Source organism: Labrus mixtus, chromosome 15, assembly GCF_963584025.1.
Source record: "Labrus mixtus chromosome 15, fLabMix1.1, whole genome shotgun sequence".
Taxonomy (NCBI): domain Eukaryota; kingdom Metazoa; phylum Chordata; class Actinopteri; order Labriformes; family Labridae; genus Labrus; species Labrus mixtus.
In genome coordinates this window covers 14,546,415-14,566,079 of record NC_083626.1, presented here as the reverse complement: position 1 = coordinate 14,566,079, position 19,665 = coordinate 14,546,415, and the positions used below count along the sequence as shown (strand labels likewise).

The following is a 19,665-nucleotide window of genomic DNA, read 5'->3' as shown; positions in this document are numbered from 1 at the left end:
TTTTCAAACCATGGTCAATTAATGATACAGCAACTCTTTCTTTATGAGATATTGTCATGAAACTTCCTTGAAATCCATCCAATAAGAGTATTTCAAATATTTGATGCCATAATTTGTGATAAATCTCTTCATTCTCATCAAATGACATTAATATCAGATTTTGTTTTGTTCCACATGTTTTTGCTTGAACTGAAAGAACATGATTAATATCTAATTTTGGGTTCCCTTTATTCTCATAACATGATGTATGAGTGGCTCAGAGGAGGACTATGATTCAGTGAGAGATTGCAGTGTACAGATTGAGATATTTCTAGTATTTTTCTTTATGAACCATAGGAGGGTTGCTCCTGATGGATTCATAAAAAAAACCCAGCAGACATTAGTTTCATTTAATTATTTATTGACATTTACTTTTTTTCCCAGCATGGTTTCTCTCAATACCAATAGTATTGACAATAACGTTTCTTTTTCATTTAAATTACATTTATAATGTTTTACTCACATACACATTTATTGTTTCATTTTCTTATTGCAATTAACAAGAGTAGCCAGAATGAGTCAGGTATTGCTACAGTTCGCCATACAAACTCTTTGTCCCCTCTGACAGTGAAATTCAAAAATAACTTTATTGGCAAGACAAAATAACACCATAGCCTCTCCATCGCTCTCTCTCTGCTCTTGGAGAGGCTGAGGGCAGAATAAGGCTAAGGCTAGTAGCCTAAACACAGCTAACATGAAATACCTGCCCAGAAAATCTAACATTTATTTCCCATATGTGAATAATGACAATGAATCAGTAGGAATTACCACATCATGGACATATCTAGGACAAATATGAACATATCCGTGGTGCTGCTACTTGGCTGACCTACCAGGGATAAGATTGCAGGTTCAGTCATTGATCGAGTCTCTGACAGAATCCAGAACGATTGATCAATCTTCCCAAACCAAACATGTGCGTTTTTTTTTTTTTTTTTGTCTCCATTATTTTGTTAGGCCACTTTTTAAAGTCCAGGTTTCAGTTTGTCTCTGATTGGTGGAAAGTGGGGAAAGAGCAGGTCCCAACACACACTAGAATACGTATGGTACACACATCAACAGGAAGGAGAGCACAGATCCTGGAATAGTTTCTCACTCATTAATTGAACTCTGCAAAGGTTTATCCAGCAACAACAACAAAAAAAAAGAGCACAACGGTGGAAGCTGACACCAAGCCAACCTCTTCTTTAAGTAATGGCATAGATATGTTCCTCAGGATTTTCACTGAAACACATTTCTCACACACAGAAAAAACATAAGCAACTCAGTGAGTCCAACTCAAAAAATTAGCTTTAATCCCTAGATAACTGGCGTTGTACCCTGTCACCCAAGCAGAGATTACCATAGTAAAAAGGCCCTTTAATATGAAGGGTCGGTCCCTAAACCCAGCTATACCTCTGTATCTCTCGCTCTCTGTCCGACTCTCAGTCCCTTTCGAGGGCTCACACTCCACATGGAAGAACAGAAAAGTCTATCAGCTGGCTGCTCCCAGTTTACACATGACTCCAGACAACATGTCACAACATGTCACAATGAAAACAAGTCACTCCGATAAAAATTGCTCATTGCATTGCAATATTCAGACAAAGGTAAGACATTAGAGCTCATTGCTTCTCAATGAAAGGGCACAGTGTACATCTCGCTCAGAAAAGGGTGAAAGTTTGCTGCTGCTTAGCAAGCCTCTGTCCGTCAACCTTCTGTCAATTTATATATAATTTATTATCAATAATCCCACCCATTGCCCCCCCCCCCCCCTTCATCTTTGCTCATACAGTATTAACATTTCCTACCTACAAAAATATTTTTATTGTCTTTTCTATTTTGCTCTTTTTTTAAAGTGTGATATAAATGCAAAAAAAACAACAGTCCAAACCAAAGGAAACAAAGTGCTCACTAGTCTTTGTAAGAGAAAACAAATCATGGTGCGCTTCATGGCTTTCAGTTGTAAGACAGGAAGTATTGATGGATGCCTCGAGCTGGACGTCTTGGTTCCCTCCCTGCTCTTGGCCCTTACTGGCTCGGTTGTCACTCCAGCTCAAGTTCATTTCTTCAAGAATGTGTTTGGCTTTTGTCTTCCTCTCTGTAATTTGTTTCCCTTAAGCATTATTGGTTTACCAGTGTCGATGTGCCCTCTACTATTCACTCATATGAACCTTTGGAGATGAGGGGAAGGAGGAGGAGGAGGAGGGCAGGGCAGAAATGAAAGAGTTCAACCTAGTTATGTAGAGGCCTGACCCTGCATGCATGTAACAACATGACTAAAAATCAGTACACAAGGTCACACCTTATTCATACCTCCCCACCCACACAGTGAATAAAGACTCGGAGGATGTGAAGATGTCAAATAACTTCTTTTTGAAAGCTAAATGTGCACGGATGTGTCACAGAATGGATTTGACCTTTACCCAAACCAGTTCAGTGTTTGTAATCACTGAAAAAACGAACAGATTATTGCCATCAAACATTTAAGATTAAGCTCAAATGCAGCAGTACAGTACGTATATGACTTTTGCCATCTCACCCTTTAGATAAGCCCTTCTCTGACTGTAATGGAGGTTGGCAGATGTGCCCTGTAGGGTTTCTTTGTTGATACAGTCTATTTTAAAACATAGATTCGTTTGGGCTTGTGTGTGTCTGCATGCTGCTCCGGGTGAATCCATCTGCTGACCCTTGCCAGCCCCCCCTCTCACCTCACACTCTCAGGGAAATGACAGGAGAGTGCAATCCCCCACAGTTACTTTTTCCGCTCTCTGAACCCCATCACCCCCACCCCCTCTACAAGCATCATTCATGCTCAGACACGGCTACCGCCTGCCTGTCAGCCGAAGTCGTGTTGTTCCTAGCGAAGACCAAGTGTCACAAACTGAAGAGTTGCTGGCCTCTGCACAGAAGGGAGCATGTACAGTACCGAGGAGGCGGCCACCGCTACATGTGGCGCTAACAGCAAAAGACCGATGGAAGCAGCTACCCTACTGACATAACATTATTGTCTTGGTTTTTGAGGTGCATAGGATGAGAAGATTACGTTGAGCTGTGATGACAGGAAGAGGAACCCAACCTGGCCTCAATACTAACTATGTAACACTACATTTGAATTAATGTTTCTAGAAAGGTTTGCGTGTGTTTTTTTTTTTTTGTAGCTATCCAGGCGGCCATGATGGGGCCACAGTGCAAGGGAGGGGGAACCAGGGAGGGTGAGAGATGTACAAGGGAGTTCAATGCATAATGAAAACCTCTCCTCTCCTCATTCCATCTACACATAAGTCTTTGAAATGAAGGGAGAGTTTCAGGTAAAGGGAAAAAAGAGAGACATTTTTCTACTCCAGTCCGCTGCTCCTTTTCCCTTGTTTTTCTCTCAGTTTGATTTCTAAATGGTTGGATCTTTTTATGTCCCTTATCAATTGCTGTTTGTTGATCATGTTCATATATTCACAGTGTGCTTTTGGAGTGGCTGTTCCTGACTGGCCAAGGTCAGGAGGTGATGTGTCAGTAAGGGGAGAAGAGGATTGGCCCGTGGGTGGTGCGGATAGGCCCAGGGGCGGGTCTCAGGATGGCGTGGCTAAGAGGAGGGCCTTGCAATAAGTGATGGTGTGGATGGGGCGCAGGACCTGCTGCACGGAGAGCCAGCTGGTTCGAGGATGCTGCGGCGGCCATTGCTGCAGCAACGGCCAAGGGGCTCGGCAAAAGCCCCGCTCCCAAAGCTTTGGTGAGATCCTTGGAGAAAGTCAATGTGGACTGCAGACAAAGACACAAACCAAAATAGGGAAGAGAGAGGGAGATATGAATGATTGATGTAGACCTTAATGCTGTAGTGCAGATGATTCGTCTAAGTTGAGATGTTCAGGAAGAGTCAAAAAACAGTACAACTGGCCAATATTTGTAGAAATCAATTCAGCACGCTATACCCACTCCAAGGTCCTGAAGACCTCATGTTCTCAATTATCACTGTCCATCTGATCTGTGGCTATGGCAGTAAAAGGACGAGTATGTATTCAAGAAGTAAAATTTTAAGGTTACCGCCAAATCAGCTCCCCTGTGCTTCTTGTGCCGGCTGAGGAGGGGGTTAGGCTTGCCCGCCATGCCGTCCCGGTGTCTTCGACTTGATATGTGCTGAAGGACAGGACACAGGGACACAAGTTACTCCCATTTGCAATATGTTAAATGTTTCCCATTTGTCCATGTGTATTATAAGTCATGTTTTGGACTATTATAATATTTTTTTCTTACCTGTTTGAGTTGCAGTTCAGAGTTGACCCGCACATTGCAGATCTCACAGTGGAAGGTTCGTTCCTGAGTGTTGGGGTCCACTGGCCCCACTCCCTGCTCACCAATGGGCTTTGGGACAAGACGAGGATACGCCTTGATGGGGCCCAGCCCGCTACGTGCCTCCAGGATAGTTTTGTGTTTGGTTCCTGCAGACACACACACACACACACACACACACACACACAGGTCAGCAATGAAATCAACCAAACTGAAATTACCATTAGCAGTTATGAATAGAATAAAAAAAGTACAGTGGGTACGAATCCTAATTTATTACGCATGAGTCATACTGTTTCCATCTGGCTGGAGTTAAATAAATGTGGAAAAGTGTTTCTCTGCAATGCAGCACACTGATGGAGACTCTGTGACAGTGATGAATATCAGGCATAAAATCAAAGAAAATGAACCACTGGCTTGACACTCCAATAACTTCCCACATATGCACAACATGCTGAGCGTGTTTATTTGTGAAGCTGCAGTGCCTAATTCTGCCACTAGAGGGCTGCAGTTAGACAGCGGTGCTCTGTGAGATTAACTCAAAGCCTTCTCTGTTGTCCATACTGTCTAAACTTTTTGATAATGTTTTTCATTCATAGGAGTGAGTGATTGTAAGGTCATAAAGTGTGGACTGTTGTAAATTATAGCAGTTCAATGACTGAGCTGAACCCTCATTGACAGGATAAAAAAAAAAAACTTTAGACAATAAATGTCACTGTTTTCAAATTTAGGACCGGGTTATTATGAGAAGCAGGTTTGTCTGATCTTGGATGGATTTGAAGTCAGCTTCTGGTTATGACTCCTGTACTTTTTACAGTATCACTTCATATTTATGAGTTAGAAATACTATTACATCATTCTGTATAGCTGTAAGACTGCCTTTTGCCATATTGGTAACAGATGAGTCTGTATTTGAATGAGTTTCATGCTATTTGCTGTAAGACTATATATATTTTGTCAATAATTTATACAATCGGAAGAGGGCATATTTTATAAGTAGACATAAGTCAAATCACATGTATAAATTTTTTTAAAACACCAGATTGCAGAAATTAGGAAATCATCTTAATTCCAGCGAGTTTAATAATTGTGTAACAATCACTCAGTAATTAAAATTAAAATTGTCAAAATCTGTCAGATATTGACATTAAAAGATTTCCAACCTTTAAAGCTCCTGTGAGGAGTTTTTGGCTGTTCATGAAACAGACTGAAATGAATATTGAAGCCTCTATATGTCCTGCTAACACAAACAAGACCATCGACATGAAGATTAATTATTATTAAGGTATCATTTTTTTATGGCTGAAACTGCTGCTGCAGGGTACAGTAGGTGTCAGACAAAGTGATTCACAGCAGTCATGCAAAACAGCCTTTTTTCTCTCTTTTTTTTCTACGTTTTTCATGGCAATGGCTTGACTGAAAGACACATTTGACTATTAAAAAACAAAGCTTACAAATGTACAGGACAAGATCAACAAGTAGATTAGAGGCACTGCGCTGTCCACAGTGGGCTCCGAAATCAACACAAACAGAAAGGTCTTCACAGGAACTTTAGAATAATCTACAAGGGAGGCACAACTCCAGCTTTTCACGTTTCCATGTAGTTTTTCCACATGAGGGGATTTTTTTCTTAATTTGAACGTACACGCTCTTCTTGGCTTTATTAAAAGGTGCTTTTGCAAATAACCTTTTCTTCAAAGTGGTTCACAACACCAGAGAAAATGCAAAAAAAGTTTCTCTTCTAATGATCAAACGTTCTGGCTTTGGCTAAAAAATGTAAACATGACCCGCCGACTGACACTCAAATTTCACACCTCCCATCACTGCTCTGCCTTTCTACCCTTAAAGTAAAACATCCCTCTGTCATTGGCTCTGACTTTGAGTCACTCTCTAAACCCCCTTTGAACAGAGTTAAGGTTACAGCTGAGAGAGAAAGCACTGGAGTGGGATGGTGGGGGTGGTGGTGGTGGTGGTTGGGTGACATGGAAGCTGTGGGCTCCGTGGAGAAGAAGGGGCTGGAATGACGGATTTCGCTTGTGGCCAGAAATGTGCTCTTGGGGTGTTTCTTTTCGCTTTGTTCTATTTCGGTCTGACAATGGATGGCCCAGTGGATTTTTTTTTTGTCTTTGTAAGGTTGACTCAGTGTCAACCTACACACAAGCAGACAAGGCACATTTAAAAACAGAAAACATAGGCAAAGGTTTGAAAGGAAACAGTTGCATAAATGATGAAATAACATTACACACACGCTATTTTTTCTCCTCGTGTGCTGCTTGTATCCTGATGTGTGTACAGCATGTGCTTTTATTTTTAAACCCTTTCAACATGCACAGTTTTGATTTTGAGAATGAGTAAGAGTGATTGCTTCCAGACAATTTCCCTCATCGAGATTAGACTGTTTCAATTCTAAGTCATGCAGGGGTTGAACTTTGCAGCCAGCTTGTTGACAGCAGCTCTGTGGCCTCTGTCACTGTGATCTCCGTTTATACTTACATGTGCATGTACATTGTACAACATGCTAATAGGCAGATGTAACTCAAGTGTGTTTTTGTTTTTATCTGTGCATGATAGAGCATGGATAATCTAATTAATATAATAGTAACAATAGCGCTTTTATCGTTCAAAACATTATCTCAGAGGTTTTCATTGTTTGCTTTCAAGTCAGTTTAAGTTGCCCAATGAGACATTAATCAAAGAAAGTGGGATACAGTTACACAGCCATTGTATGTTGTTTTTTTCTTCGAGTAGGAGAGTGAATAACAAAGTAAAATTATCCTGGAGGTCAGCAGAAACAACTGGTCCTCAGAGGCAGACAAGGTCAGAAGGAGAGCCCTGTTGGCACGACATGATGGATTAGAGAAGGCAGCAGAAACCTGAGGGCTGTTTGCAGCCCTGAGAAAGTGTCTTCACGTGTGAAAGCTGCCTGACACAATGTTCAAGCTGCTATTGTAGTGAGCTCACCCACATAACAGCCCTATTTTTCTTTTATTCCCCAGATTAGATCCCGTCTGCAGTGGTAACAATCCTCCTCTGCAACTTTTTCATTTGGAAGGCTGCGGGCTAAAGGAAACAGTTTTTATGCTGTGTGCAGCGAAACAAAAGACAAATCATGAATGTTGGAGAGTGGGAGAGTGGGAGAGATGTTGTTTTGAATAATCATGTCTTGTGTGGGGTGTGTAAGCAGAGTGCTGGATGGTAGTGCGAACAACATCCGGCCCCTGAAACCAGAACATGAGTGATCGGTTTCATGGGTTGAGACTGTCAGTGTCAAACAGATCAGTTATCTGCTGAGCGTTGATCCTCTCTGTGCCCTCTGCTGGGTCGCAGTCAAGCCATCAACGGATACAGCTGCACTGCCAGTATGTGTGTGATATTCTAAACAAAGTATTTTATTTATTTATGTATTGCCTTCATTAGATAGGCGAGCTGAAGAGAGACAGAAAATGTTGGAATGTAAATGGACGCACAAAGGGAGTCAAACCAGTGACCAGTATGTGTTTACCCCTGTCATTACAGCATTTTCAAAGCAGTTTTAATAGCAATTTGAAAAATACTTTTTTAAAGACTGCTATGTTGGTCTTTCTCTGAAAAATCAGTCAGGCAAGCAGGGTGTGTTACACTTTGTTTCTTTAGCAAAAACAGCAGCTGTGTGATTTAAGTAAACAGAGTAGAACCAAACTGATACAATAAGAAGGAAGTTTGTTCTCTGAAACGTCAATCATTGGTAATAGTTCATCCTGCATGACCTGAATGCCAGCTAATTGCAGGAGCTTTTCAGCAGTTTTATGAATCCAAGATCTCAGATGAACCAACCTTTGTTGTGGGCCTCCAGCTGTGACAAGGAGTTGACAGCCACCTTGCACAGCGAGCAGTACAGCAGCTTCTTAGCCTTGTCCTCCTCTGTCTCTGGATTGGACGGGCTGCTGGAGGCCTGGGAGCCAGCGGCTCCTGAAACTGGGGGTCCAGTTCCGGGCTGCTCTGAGCTAGCGCTGGTGCTCCCTGGGGCAGAGGAGGAGGAGGGGGAAGAGGCGGAGGAGGAAATGGGGATCAGGGAGGGAGTGGGGTTGGGCAGGAGGGGACACACTGAGGGCATGGGGGAGTCCATGGGCAGAGTAGGTGGGTTGGTGAGAGGAGGGAGGGGCCCCGGGGCCAGCAGGGGCACGTTTAACTGGGACAGAGGCCGCGTTTCATCTATAAAAACAAAACAAGAGACAAAGAAAGAAAGAAAAACTGTCAGATGAAATGTGAAACTAAACTAAATAACAGATTTTTTATTTAAAGAGTACAAAACTCAAACTGTAGAATATTTTACTATTAACTTTTCATAAACCTTTTGTTAGCTAAACCACATTCAAAGCCACTCCCAGCTGCATGTGTGCAAACCTTAGATCAGACGAACCAACACAAAAAGCTTGCAGAAGGAAGTGCTTTTTCATTGTTTTCTTGTATGGGCTATAATAGTTAAAAAGCGTTCCTTTTAATTAAGCTACATACAAGGCAGACCAGACGCGACATAATGCATGTCTCATGTGAGTGAAGTGACAGGAACACGTTTAATGTGTTTCTCTGCTTTCTTTTTGAAGTTTTCAAGCGAGCCACTCACTGATGTGGTTTCATCTTAATGAAAAGTTTCTGAAGGGAGAAACAGGAAACAGAAACGTCTCCCTGCATGCGCATGTTTCCACTCTTTCCCACACACCTGTTGTTTTTGGATTGGGCTTTATAGCTTCATGCCACTTGCTGAGTCATAGGGCAAGAATTAAATCCAAAGAAAATAATATAAATGTTTCTATTTTTTATGCTTGATTGTAAGATTATTCTCTTTCCCTTTTTCATCACAGAACACGTCTATATACACATTTCCAGGCATATGTTTCTGGTCAGCCACTCAACAGTAATGCAGTCGGTATTCAACCGTGGTGGGCGTTAGCTAGATAGAGACCCCCTAATTTTGGGTGGGGTATTCAGACTCCCTAAATCAGCAGGGATAACAGGCCCCTTCTCCAAACTCCACAGGATGTAGCGCCAAAGGCAGGCAGCAGCAAAGCCTGTCTGGATCATAGTATTTCAGGGATAATGTGAAGTATTCCTAGAGAGAAAACAAATATTGACTTGAAGTGCTAAATTTCCTCTTTAGGATTCCGTCATGCTTTGTGTCACATTTCACAGGGCCATGATATACAGTACATGTATGTTTTGTTCCACCCTGTTAGCATCACCCCCCTGGTACTATATGGTTATTTGTGGATTGTATAACAAAAGAGTGGCTATTGCATTGCATCATCTCTTATGAAGATGCCATTGTGAGTGCTTTCCATTCCTCTGCCGTCCAAGATCAAAATTCCCTCTCTTTCCATTTTGGAAGTTTCCAGCTGCAGTTCTGCAGGCTGCTCCGAGCGTTTGTCAAACAGATGTTTTGTTAAAATAGTAAGACAGGAAGAATAGTTATCCTCTTTATGGCACAGTGGAGTCCATGAAGCAGGCCTGGATTAAGCTGCAGAGGGAGGGTGTGCTATTTGAAGAAAGCTGTGACTCATTTTTGACAGAGCGGGTCAAGATGATGGCAAAGATTGAACTTGAAGGTGAAAGGAGGCAGTGTGATGAAGAAGGTAAAGTGCTTTTCTCCAGTATTGTTGTTAAATTTGCCCACACACACACATGCACATGACTTTAGCACAATGCTGGGAATCCACAGCGTCCATAACATGTGGTTTTAGTTAAAATACAGAGCTGAGGAAAAGGGAGGGCTGGCCAAATAGTAATGAGGGATTTCTTGATCCATGATGGCCTGGAGGTCTGCCATACCAAACCATCACATCCAGTCGCTGTTTCACCTAATACCACAGTGAGTGTCTCATACACTCAGCCCCCCCCTTACATCAAGTTCAGCTTGAGGCTAAACCCTTGGGCCCTGCTTAGCCACAGTAATTCACTTTTTGTAAAAGCCAAAATCATGAATCTAACAAAGCAGCAATATTTTTTTTAATCATATTTACTGTTCTTAATAAAAAGCATGACAGATTCAGTTTGGATTTGCTTTTGTTATGGTGTAAAAGCAAAAACAATTTGTTAGATTTTTCCTGCCCTGAGAATTCCACTGTCAGTGGTACTTGATCCTGCAGACACTAGGGATATGCTGAAAGTCTAATTAAACATTGATAGGCCAGCTAACCGATGCTCTCCCCTGCTCAATGGCCTCATAGCCAAACAGAAGAAGGCAGCTTTAGCAGGCAGAGGTCAGCAGAGTGAGATAACTCAGTCCAGATGCTGTAAACCATCGCCCGGTGTGTCTACATTGCCTTAATCCACTTCAGGAAATCAAAGCTATAGTAGGCAGTCCAAGGGGAAAGGTATTGTTCTTAAACCTGTGGGATATGATACAAGCTAATTCAAATTCCAGCAAAAGAACTTCCTGTGTTGGTTGCAAAAGTCAAAGATAAAAAGGATTTCTCAGAGAAACAGTGCGAAGGTTGTTGTTGCATCTAGAATGGTGGTAGTAGGAAAATCTAGTTTCCTTGCAAAATACTATCTCAGAGCTTGTGTTCTATTAGTCGTTTTTAGGTCCAACACTTATGTGAAATATGTAAGATGCTATTTTATTTTGTCTTGCCTCGTTGTGAACTTTAGTTCCTGTCATTGTTTTACAACATTAAGGAGTGAACATTTATGTAAATGTCCTTCATACATGTACATTATCTCAAAAGGTCGGGAGCCATTATCAAAACATTGAAGAGAGCTGTCTCCCCCGCCCCCTCCTCCCTAGAGTCGATGCGCCAGCAGGTTGTCATGTTACAGACACTGAAGCTTCAGTGTTTAGCCAACTCTGCAACGGTTTTAAAACCTTTCTGCATTCTAACCACTCTCCATTTTTCAAAAGCATCTCCAATACTTATCTTAGTAACAAGTTTATGGTCCTGGAGCTTAATAGAAAAATGGCAATGCTTTATGTGGTTGGGTAGAATCAGTGATAACTGGTCTCATATCTGGCAAACCAAGGGGTGTCCAAAACAGCTGTGCCTTAAAACCGCCTCCCTTCTCTGTTCAAAACAAATACAGACCATTCCGGACAGGAATCAAAATAGGAGGAGGACATACTGGCTGCTGAACTGTTGTCAGAAAAGCCACACTTCAACATAGCATGCTTTCTTAATGTCTAAGGATATAATAAGGTCATTTTATGATTACATTCAGTAGATATCTTACGTATTGCTCCTTTAAACCAAAGGAAACTTGTGAAAGAGGCTTGCTTGTTTGACACAGGTCTTTGTCAGCTGCTTGCTGTGTGGGTTTGTACAGTAGGTAGCTACGTTTCATGTGTTGTTGTGTCAGATCAGAGATAAAGGATGTAACCTTGATCTCTAGCTAGAATGTCTCTATCTTCCTAAAGTGCACCCAGCCCCCACCACGTACCCATTTTTAATGATTTACAAGGTACAAAACCCAATGCTGAGCCTCATTCATAATGCAGTCTGATGCATTTTTCCCAGTCTGGCCTGCATCCGAGCACACACCCGAAACTAGTTTGAAAGTTGCACACATGTAAGCTTCATTAGACATGCTACTTATGTTGATTAAGAGATATTTCAGAAAACAGCCCACTTAAGAGAAATAAAAACAAGTGAATTCACAGGAAAATTAATCTCCTGAATCAAAAACTACTGTAAACAGAGCATGAAAGCCATCTCAGCTTGGTGTAACCCAACACTACAGTCACCTCACAGCCATGCAACTCTAGCACTCACATGAAAGTCATCTGTTTAATTGACCTTGGTTGTGTGTGTGTGTGTGTGTGTGTGTGTGTGCGTGTGTGTGTGTGTGTGTGTGTGTGTGTGTGTGTGTGTGTGACTGCGAGTGTTAGAGGGATAGAAGAGTGCAATAAGATCAGGGTGGTTTTAACCAGGCCCTTCATTATAATGGGAGTGTCAGACACCAGAGGGATAAAGTTGAAGGGGGGGAGGGGGGGCAGAGCTTCTCTCCAAGTAAACAGCTGCCTCTCCATCACCCAAAGGCCCTGCCAAACCCTTAGCTCACCGGGCCAAATCCCTCTAAGCCAAGGGCCTCCTCTTTGAGGGCAACTCTGACCGCAAACCCTTTGAGGACTATAAAACATGTGACCTGTTCTGAAAGGCTAAGAAACCCAACAGCATCAAACAGTACGCCAGCAGCAATGACACTTTGCTGCTTCAGCCTTCAGCAAGGTCTTGATGCGTCCTCTGTGTGGCCATTACTGTCGACTGCATTTGCAATGTTAATGTGAAATGATGCAATATAAAAGAGAGAGTCAAAACATTTCTAGACTGAACTTTTACTGTATCGTATCTGAACATCTCAAGAGAATGTGATATTGCGTAAAATCCCTGATCAACAAACCGGCCATTCACGGGAAAATCACTCAAAAAACAAATGCTGCTCTGTGTTATCGAGGATGTGCACTGTGAGAACTCTTCTTCTCTTCCTCCCAAGTGTGTAGGCTACTCACAAGGGTCCGACCAGTCTGTTTGTGCATGTGTGTATACATGTGTTTATGCATTATGTGTCTCTCTTATGTGTTTTTGCCCCAGAGTGACCCAAGGCCCATCTACACAGGCCAAAACCACAGCATCCATCCTCCAGATCCCATTTTCCTAGTTAAATCCGCACACAGCTGCTTCCTCCCAGAGATCTGTGCCCTCTTTACTATTGAGCAGAGAGACGGGATCACACTGAGGGCATGCACTCACAAACACACATAAGCAAGAAATTGTTCAGGCAGGCCAGAGAGAGATGAGGTCACAGGGTCACGAGACAGAGGCATTGGATGGAAAAAGGCATTCTTTCACATGTTGCTACTTTCAGATCTTGATCATGGCAACTCCTCATGCTCTGGAGAGAAGGCTCACAGATGGCGACGGGCTTACAGCTGATCTCAGGTCCCCCGTGAGGGAAAGACATACCGTGAAAATGACTGGCCTTCCTACTACTCTGGGATCAGCTATAAAGAAAAAAACTTAAAAGTGCTGCATAGCGAAGCCAAATATGCAGCAGTTGTCTTTTTTTTTGGCCTTTATTGGAGTTGAATCTTTGTCATTCATGATGTATGCTCTGTGCCCTTCTGCCAATAAGGCTGAGATGTCTGGTAAACAGTCAGCTACAGAAATTTTATAAATGTCAACAAAACATGGCCGGCCTATTCATTGCCTCGTGTGCGATCCAAGGACAGAGTTGTGACACTGAGAGAATGGAAAACGTTGGGTTGGGAAAGGAGAAGGGCAAAGTCACAGAGGCCCAGTCTCTGATTAAAGCCTGAAATAGGAGGATGAGCAAGACTTGTAGAGACAGAGCTAAAGAAAGATCCTGCAATGGCTTAAGAATGCCTGCATCCTCACAAACTAATACATTAATCTTGCAACAGTTATTTACTGTTCATTAAAATAAGATTAGCTGTTGTGTCAGTCTTCTTAGAGGCTGGCTTAGATTCTGGTCTATCAGACTGTTTTACAATGGCATCAATAATAAAACTTAACATTACATACATGTGGAGAAAATGATGCGGCCTGTATTTATATAATTAAAACAAAACTCTAGTCATATTTCTAAAGTTTTAAATCAAGTGTTAATGTTTCAGTGACTGGAGTGATGACAACCATTACTTATGCTACTTATGAATTTGTTTGTTTGGTTTTTATGGTTGCAAGTTTCTTAACAAGGATTTACTACAAGTGTCAAATATTTTTGGTGAAATACAACAAGATAAATCCAATAAATAATGGGTATTGTTGAGTTATCATATGAATTACTATCACTAACTCCTAATTCCAGCAATAAGGAATGGTGTTGCCACAAATGGAGGATATGAAGGACTGTCTGAAAGAGCTGCATAACACAGCAAGTAAGCGTCAAGCTAAAAGAAAGCTATGTCCTATGCTGAGTAATGTCTGCTAACTTTAGCTGAAGCTAGGAGGCAGCTGTTAGCTAGCAGGGCAGAGGTGACACTGAGGGGAAAATCCATTTTACCATAAACATTTTTTATTCAGGACAGTTGTCTGGTTTACACCTGAATTATTTTGTATATCCCCAGCTGTTTCTCGGGTGATTTAGATTGTTTTTGTTTGTTGTCGTACAGTTTTTGATGAATATGATTTATTCAACAGTAATGTTTAGAAGGAATAGTGCTTACTTTGTACAGTAAGGGCTAGGCTTGGGGGAGCATTAAGTGTGAGTGAATGTGAGTGTGTGTGTGTTTGTGGTGTGGGTGTCTCTGTGTTTAAATGTTTGGTATTATGTTTTGGATTTACCTTTTATTTTGATTTTGTATTATGATGATTAATTTATGTTTTGTAAGGACCCCCTTGAAAATGAGATGATGCATCTCAAGGGGCTATCCTTGAAATAAATTACAAAGACTTCTTAATAACTCACATATACAGACCACAGTGGAGTTCCTTTCAAATGTTCCAATAAAATGTCACTGTGCCCAGCTATGTGTGCTGTATGCCAACTCACCTGCTCACATTGTCAATGAATTAAAACAACAATGCTCAGCTTAACAAATGCCTGCCTGTGGTTAACCTGGTCTAATACAGAAGAGACATGCTACTCATGTTGTCGTACTTATAATGATGCTTGAACTTTGATTAGCCTGTCAGTCAAAAATCAGGCATCAGACATTTGGTTTTTATTTTGATGCACCACTCCTCTCACTGCAATCCAAGGCAAGCAAGATGTATCTCTTATGACATTTATTTATTTGTTTGAGTTGTATATACTTTCTTCATAATTGTTCTGGCCAAGTAAGCTTTCCAGTAGGAAATCTAAGAAGAGACTTTGGATTGTAATCAAATCAGGCACAAGATGCAATCAACACAAATTGAATATTCTGTATTTGGTTTTGGTTTGCGCCAGGATGTCAATTTAAACTTCTCAACCTTACTGGAAAATGGGGTCAGACTCTTCTGCTTTAGTAAAGTTTTCCTATAAACCTGCCTTCCTTCATTTAATTGATGATCGGCTGTTTTCATCAAGCATTTGCCAGAACTTAACCAAAGCTAAATTCAGACTGACTTGGACCCACTCCTTTGAAGGCTCAATCTAATTTCTCAGTGCAATTTCATGTGTCCCAGGCAGCAGAAAATAACTTGTTGCTTCATCTGTGTCCCACTTTTAAAGTTACTTGATCAGTGTTATGAATTCACATGTGAGTATAATATATAATAAAGTTTTATATATAACTTTTTATATAACTTTTTACATAACTGTAAGTGCAAATAGTTTGTGTGGGGTTTGTTGTTGGCCATAAGCTCTGCTGGAACCACATCAGACCACACAGAACTGAGATGTTCCCAAGAACAACAACACAGCGCAAAGCCGCTATGATTAGATGCCTCTGTTATTCTTGCATATTTTCCATCCAATCTTCCAGAAAAATGATAAACCTCCAAACATCCTGCACATATTAAAAATATTTTTCCTACAACAAAAAACACAGCATCACTTTTTTCCTCTACTCCTGTTTGTTTTTTTTTTTTTTGCTCGCTCTTACCAGCTTTGTTTGGTTCACTGTTGTCTGGGGTGGTGCCGTGGGCTCCGGGCGGAGACGGGGAGGAAGTCGAGGGCACAGTTTGAGGCTTTTCCCCGTCTTGAGGACGACTCTTTGAGGTCTCGATGCCTTTGACTCTCCTGGCATGGCGATTTCCTTTATAATGGGCTTCTGCCTGACTCTGTAGAAGAATACACAGCCACAAAAGAACATGTTAATGTTGGAAATAAACTCAAATTCCAGAAGGTGAGGAAGAAAAATGAAGGCTGGATAAGCCTTACTGGTTGGCCTGCACAAAGTTGCATGCATGTCATTGATGATTGCATGCTATACTCAGAGGACTTGATTCAAAGACATCAGAGAAATAAAATGGATTACAAGAATGGGAAAGAGATGCAGTATTGCATTTACATTGTGACCTAGATCTGTCACTCCCACTTTTATAGTTATTTTTTCACTTTTAAAAGTAACAAAACATGATCATTCAGTATATCCAGACAGACTAACTGTACATTTGCTTTTAGACAATCTGTGTGTCTGCAGTGAACATAACTTTTGACATATATCCTCTGCAGTCTAAACCTGGACACGGGCCCTGACAATACTTGGCCCCAGCATTCAGTAGTACAGCCATGCTGACAGACATGCCAGGGGGAGGTGAACCCTGGGTCAGCGGGATGCCACGCTATCAGCCTGGAGGGCCCATAAGTCCCACAAAGACACCACCCTGCCTGTTACAGCATGCACACATACAGTGCACATTATCAATGGGAGACTGGCATACGTGGGAGCCTACACAACATCAATAATGTGGATTTGTCAAAACATAAATATACATACTACCAGGCAGGAAGACTTTGTGATATCTTACAGAAAGCTAAAAATGGGGCTACAAGGAAGGAAGATCATCCTGCATTCCAGCAAAGCAAGAAAAACAGTGCAGAGATCTATTACAGCAGCTTGTGTGGCTAATCCCACTGTATGAAAGGCCAGCTACGAGCTAATGTGTTTGTTCAGAGAGTAAACAGAGGTGAGTCATTTCTCAGCAGGCTACTGTGACATCATAGAAGTCTGTCTCCAGCCAGTGTGTTTTTGTGTGGCTGCACAGAGATGTGTGAGTCGGGGGCAACATGGCGGGTGAGATGACCCGTCGCCAGTCGTGTGGCTTCACACAGTGTGATCATAGACACGCACAGACACACAGGTGGGCAAGGGGTATTAAGTTTCCCTATCTGCCATATGTTCACAGGTGCTTTATCTGACTTCAATGATGGATTAAGTGTCTCCAGATTAAAATATACAAGGCGCCGTCTTTCTGTTTATGTTCTTAGTGCACTTGGGTGAGATTGCTCACTGCCGACACAAGTAGATGGAGCAGATGTTTCTCGCCATGTACTGTGCCAGCCAAATATTGTGTGTATCAAGGGGCCAATGATGAAGATGATTATTAAGTAGCCGGATTACAGTTGGTTGCCGGGGAGAGACATGGACTTGAAGTGTGGCTGACAGCTGTTATAGGTGCTGAAAGGCTGGAAGCATTTGAGTGACACTTAGGACATCAGACTGACGACAGGCTCGGGAGTGGGGGGGGGGGGGGGGGGGAGTGATGTGTTTAAGCCTGTGTGTATGTTTTGCTATACGATGTGGAATCAAGGACGTGAGCTGGCATCATGTCGTGGTTAAGAAGACGATGTCTTTAAATCATGACGACAAATAAAAAATACATTTTATATGTATACCATGAAGTGGGCAGACCGGGTTGGAACCCGGCCTGTGGATTCTTTCTAGCATGTCATTCCCCACTCTCTCTCTCTCCCTGATTTCCGACTCTATCCACTGTCCTGTCTCTCCAATACAGGGACAAAAGCCCAAAAATTATTCTTAAAAAAAAAAGTGAGTGTGAGTGGACCCGATCAAAGGGGTCTTAAGGAGCTGCTGTAGCAAAGCCAACAAGATCAGGTGCAAAGATAGAAAAGGGTGCAGATAGGGGAATGATCTCTTAGATGAAAGACGGAATGAAGGGAGACAGAAAGGTATATGGTGGCACATGGCGGTGCAGCCACAGAGGCTCTCTTAACCTCTCCAGCCAAGCCCAGGGGATCAAATGTCAAGCAGCTGAGTATTAGTGTGAGGCCCTGGATGGAGAGAATGAAAGGAAGATGAAAGAGAAATACCGACGCCAGGGAGCTACAAGACAAGGAAGGTGATGTTAAAAGCTGGGCTGACATCGGGATGATATAAAAGGGGCAAAAATCTCAGAGAGAGGAAGAAAAAGCTGCAAAGCATCAGCCTGGGATGCCTGTGTTTCATTATGCAGAAGGTTCAAACTGAACAAGTGCTTTCCAGCAAGATTTTTAAAGGGGGGGGAGATGAGTAAGCTGCAATGTTACTGCAAACCTTCAGCTGCAGCTCCAGATGAGATAAAAAAAAAAAGAGGCAGAAAAAATGGGGGGCTGTTAAAAAAAGACATAATGACTCAGATTATAAAGAAGCAGGGAATAGAGAGGGAGGAATGTAGTGAAAAGCAATGAAGTAAGTAGGGAGGAATGACGGATGCATATCTGCCTATCTTGCTGCAGCAGCTGTGACGTTGGTCAATGCAGGGCAACAGAGTCTATGATGTCACTAATGCAGCACGCCACCAAGGTTATTCTGCATAACCACCTCACACCACCGCACAACGCAGGGACAGCGAGGGCATACACCCCCCCTCTTTTTCCTCCGATCCTCTCCTCTCCTTCCCCTACAAGTCTCCTCCTCCTCTCTCATACATTCCCAAGATGCACTGGGGCTGTCAGAGCTAGACACTAATCCATGCCCTTGACGAATGCATCTTATAATAAGTAGTGGCAGGCAATTTTAGGCATTTCCACAGTGTAAATAATGCAGCATTGGAGAGGGAGACGGGTAGAACAGGGCGGGAGGAGGTTGCTGAGCAAGAGACAGGCAGAGAGAAGGAGATAGAGAGAGAGAGGCACAGACAGAAAAGATCAAATGAGACGAATGAATGATGGCAAAATGATGCGTGAAATGAGGGGAGCACGGGTTGGGAGCAGGGAGGCAGAGAAGGATCCTTTGAAGACACATACATTGATCATGACAGTACTGTACATGCTAGTCGCGTTCTTTGACCTATAAGTAACCCAATCGGTTCACAGATGGCAGCTAAAGACAGTGGAATGCCAACATCAAGGGCAACAAAGACATTTTCCTTGAGTCAGAGCCCCAAATTGGAAGAAATTAGGGGGGAAATGTAGCACATAATTCTTGAAAGTATTTCCTGCTGTATTATTTTCCTCGATAAAATATGCAGCCTGACTAGATATTATGTAAAAGGAGAACAGTGTGGGTGAGGGGAGTCATTCTATGGGGATACAGGAGACAGTTTATGTCCAGCCGAGCTCAGTAGGGCAGCGAAAACTACACTGCAGCATGTGCTTTTTGTGTACGCAGGTAGTGAAAGTCACATTGACGGTAGAGTGTATACATGTAGGAATTAGGAGCTATAGGACATACGCTGGGGCTGCTGTACACAAATCCTTCAGTTACTTCTCAAATATGTTCACAAATAATGTGACATCAGTTTCTCCTGAAATCTAAACTTTGCTTTGACACTTATAGTCCCATTTCAAGCATTTTTTTTTTTTTTTATCAATTTTGAAAAATAAGAAACTTTTATGTGTCTTGTAGTTTCTGACTGTTATCTCAGTGTGTTTTTCACTGTTTTTGTTCACTGGTGTAAACACATTTTTCATGCTGCTTTCTTGTATTCCTTTGAAGAAAAAGGAAAGCAAGAAATTGTAAAAAAAAATAAAATAAAAAAAATAAAAAAATTTCACCTGGTGAAT

The 19,665-nt window shown here is 42.0% G+C and overlaps 1 protein-coding gene across 3 annotated transcripts in view; it reads right to left on the bottom strand.

Annotated features, from left to right (window-relative positions):
• Positions 1–383: 383 nt before the first annotated feature.
• The window catches only part of znf385a (zinc finger protein 385A), a 63,981-nt gene continuing 44,699 nt past the window's right edge, over positions 384–19,665 (bottom strand). For all 3 annotated transcript variants that reach the window (XM_061056984.1, XM_061056985.1, XM_061056986.1), the window contains 5 exons: positions 15,821–15,998; positions 8,116–8,493; positions 4,267–4,451; positions 4,057–4,149; positions 384–3,774 (listed from right to left, as the gene is read on the bottom strand). In XM_061056984.1, the coding sequence (XP_060912967.1) occupies positions 3,526–3,774; positions 4,057–4,149; positions 4,267–4,451; positions 8,116–8,493; positions 15,821–15,998 (1,083 nt within the window). In that variant the 3' untranslated portion in view covers positions 384–3,525. The remainder of the gene's footprint in view (positions 3,775–4,056; positions 4,150–4,266; positions 4,452–8,115; positions 8,494–15,820; positions 15,999–19,665) is intronic.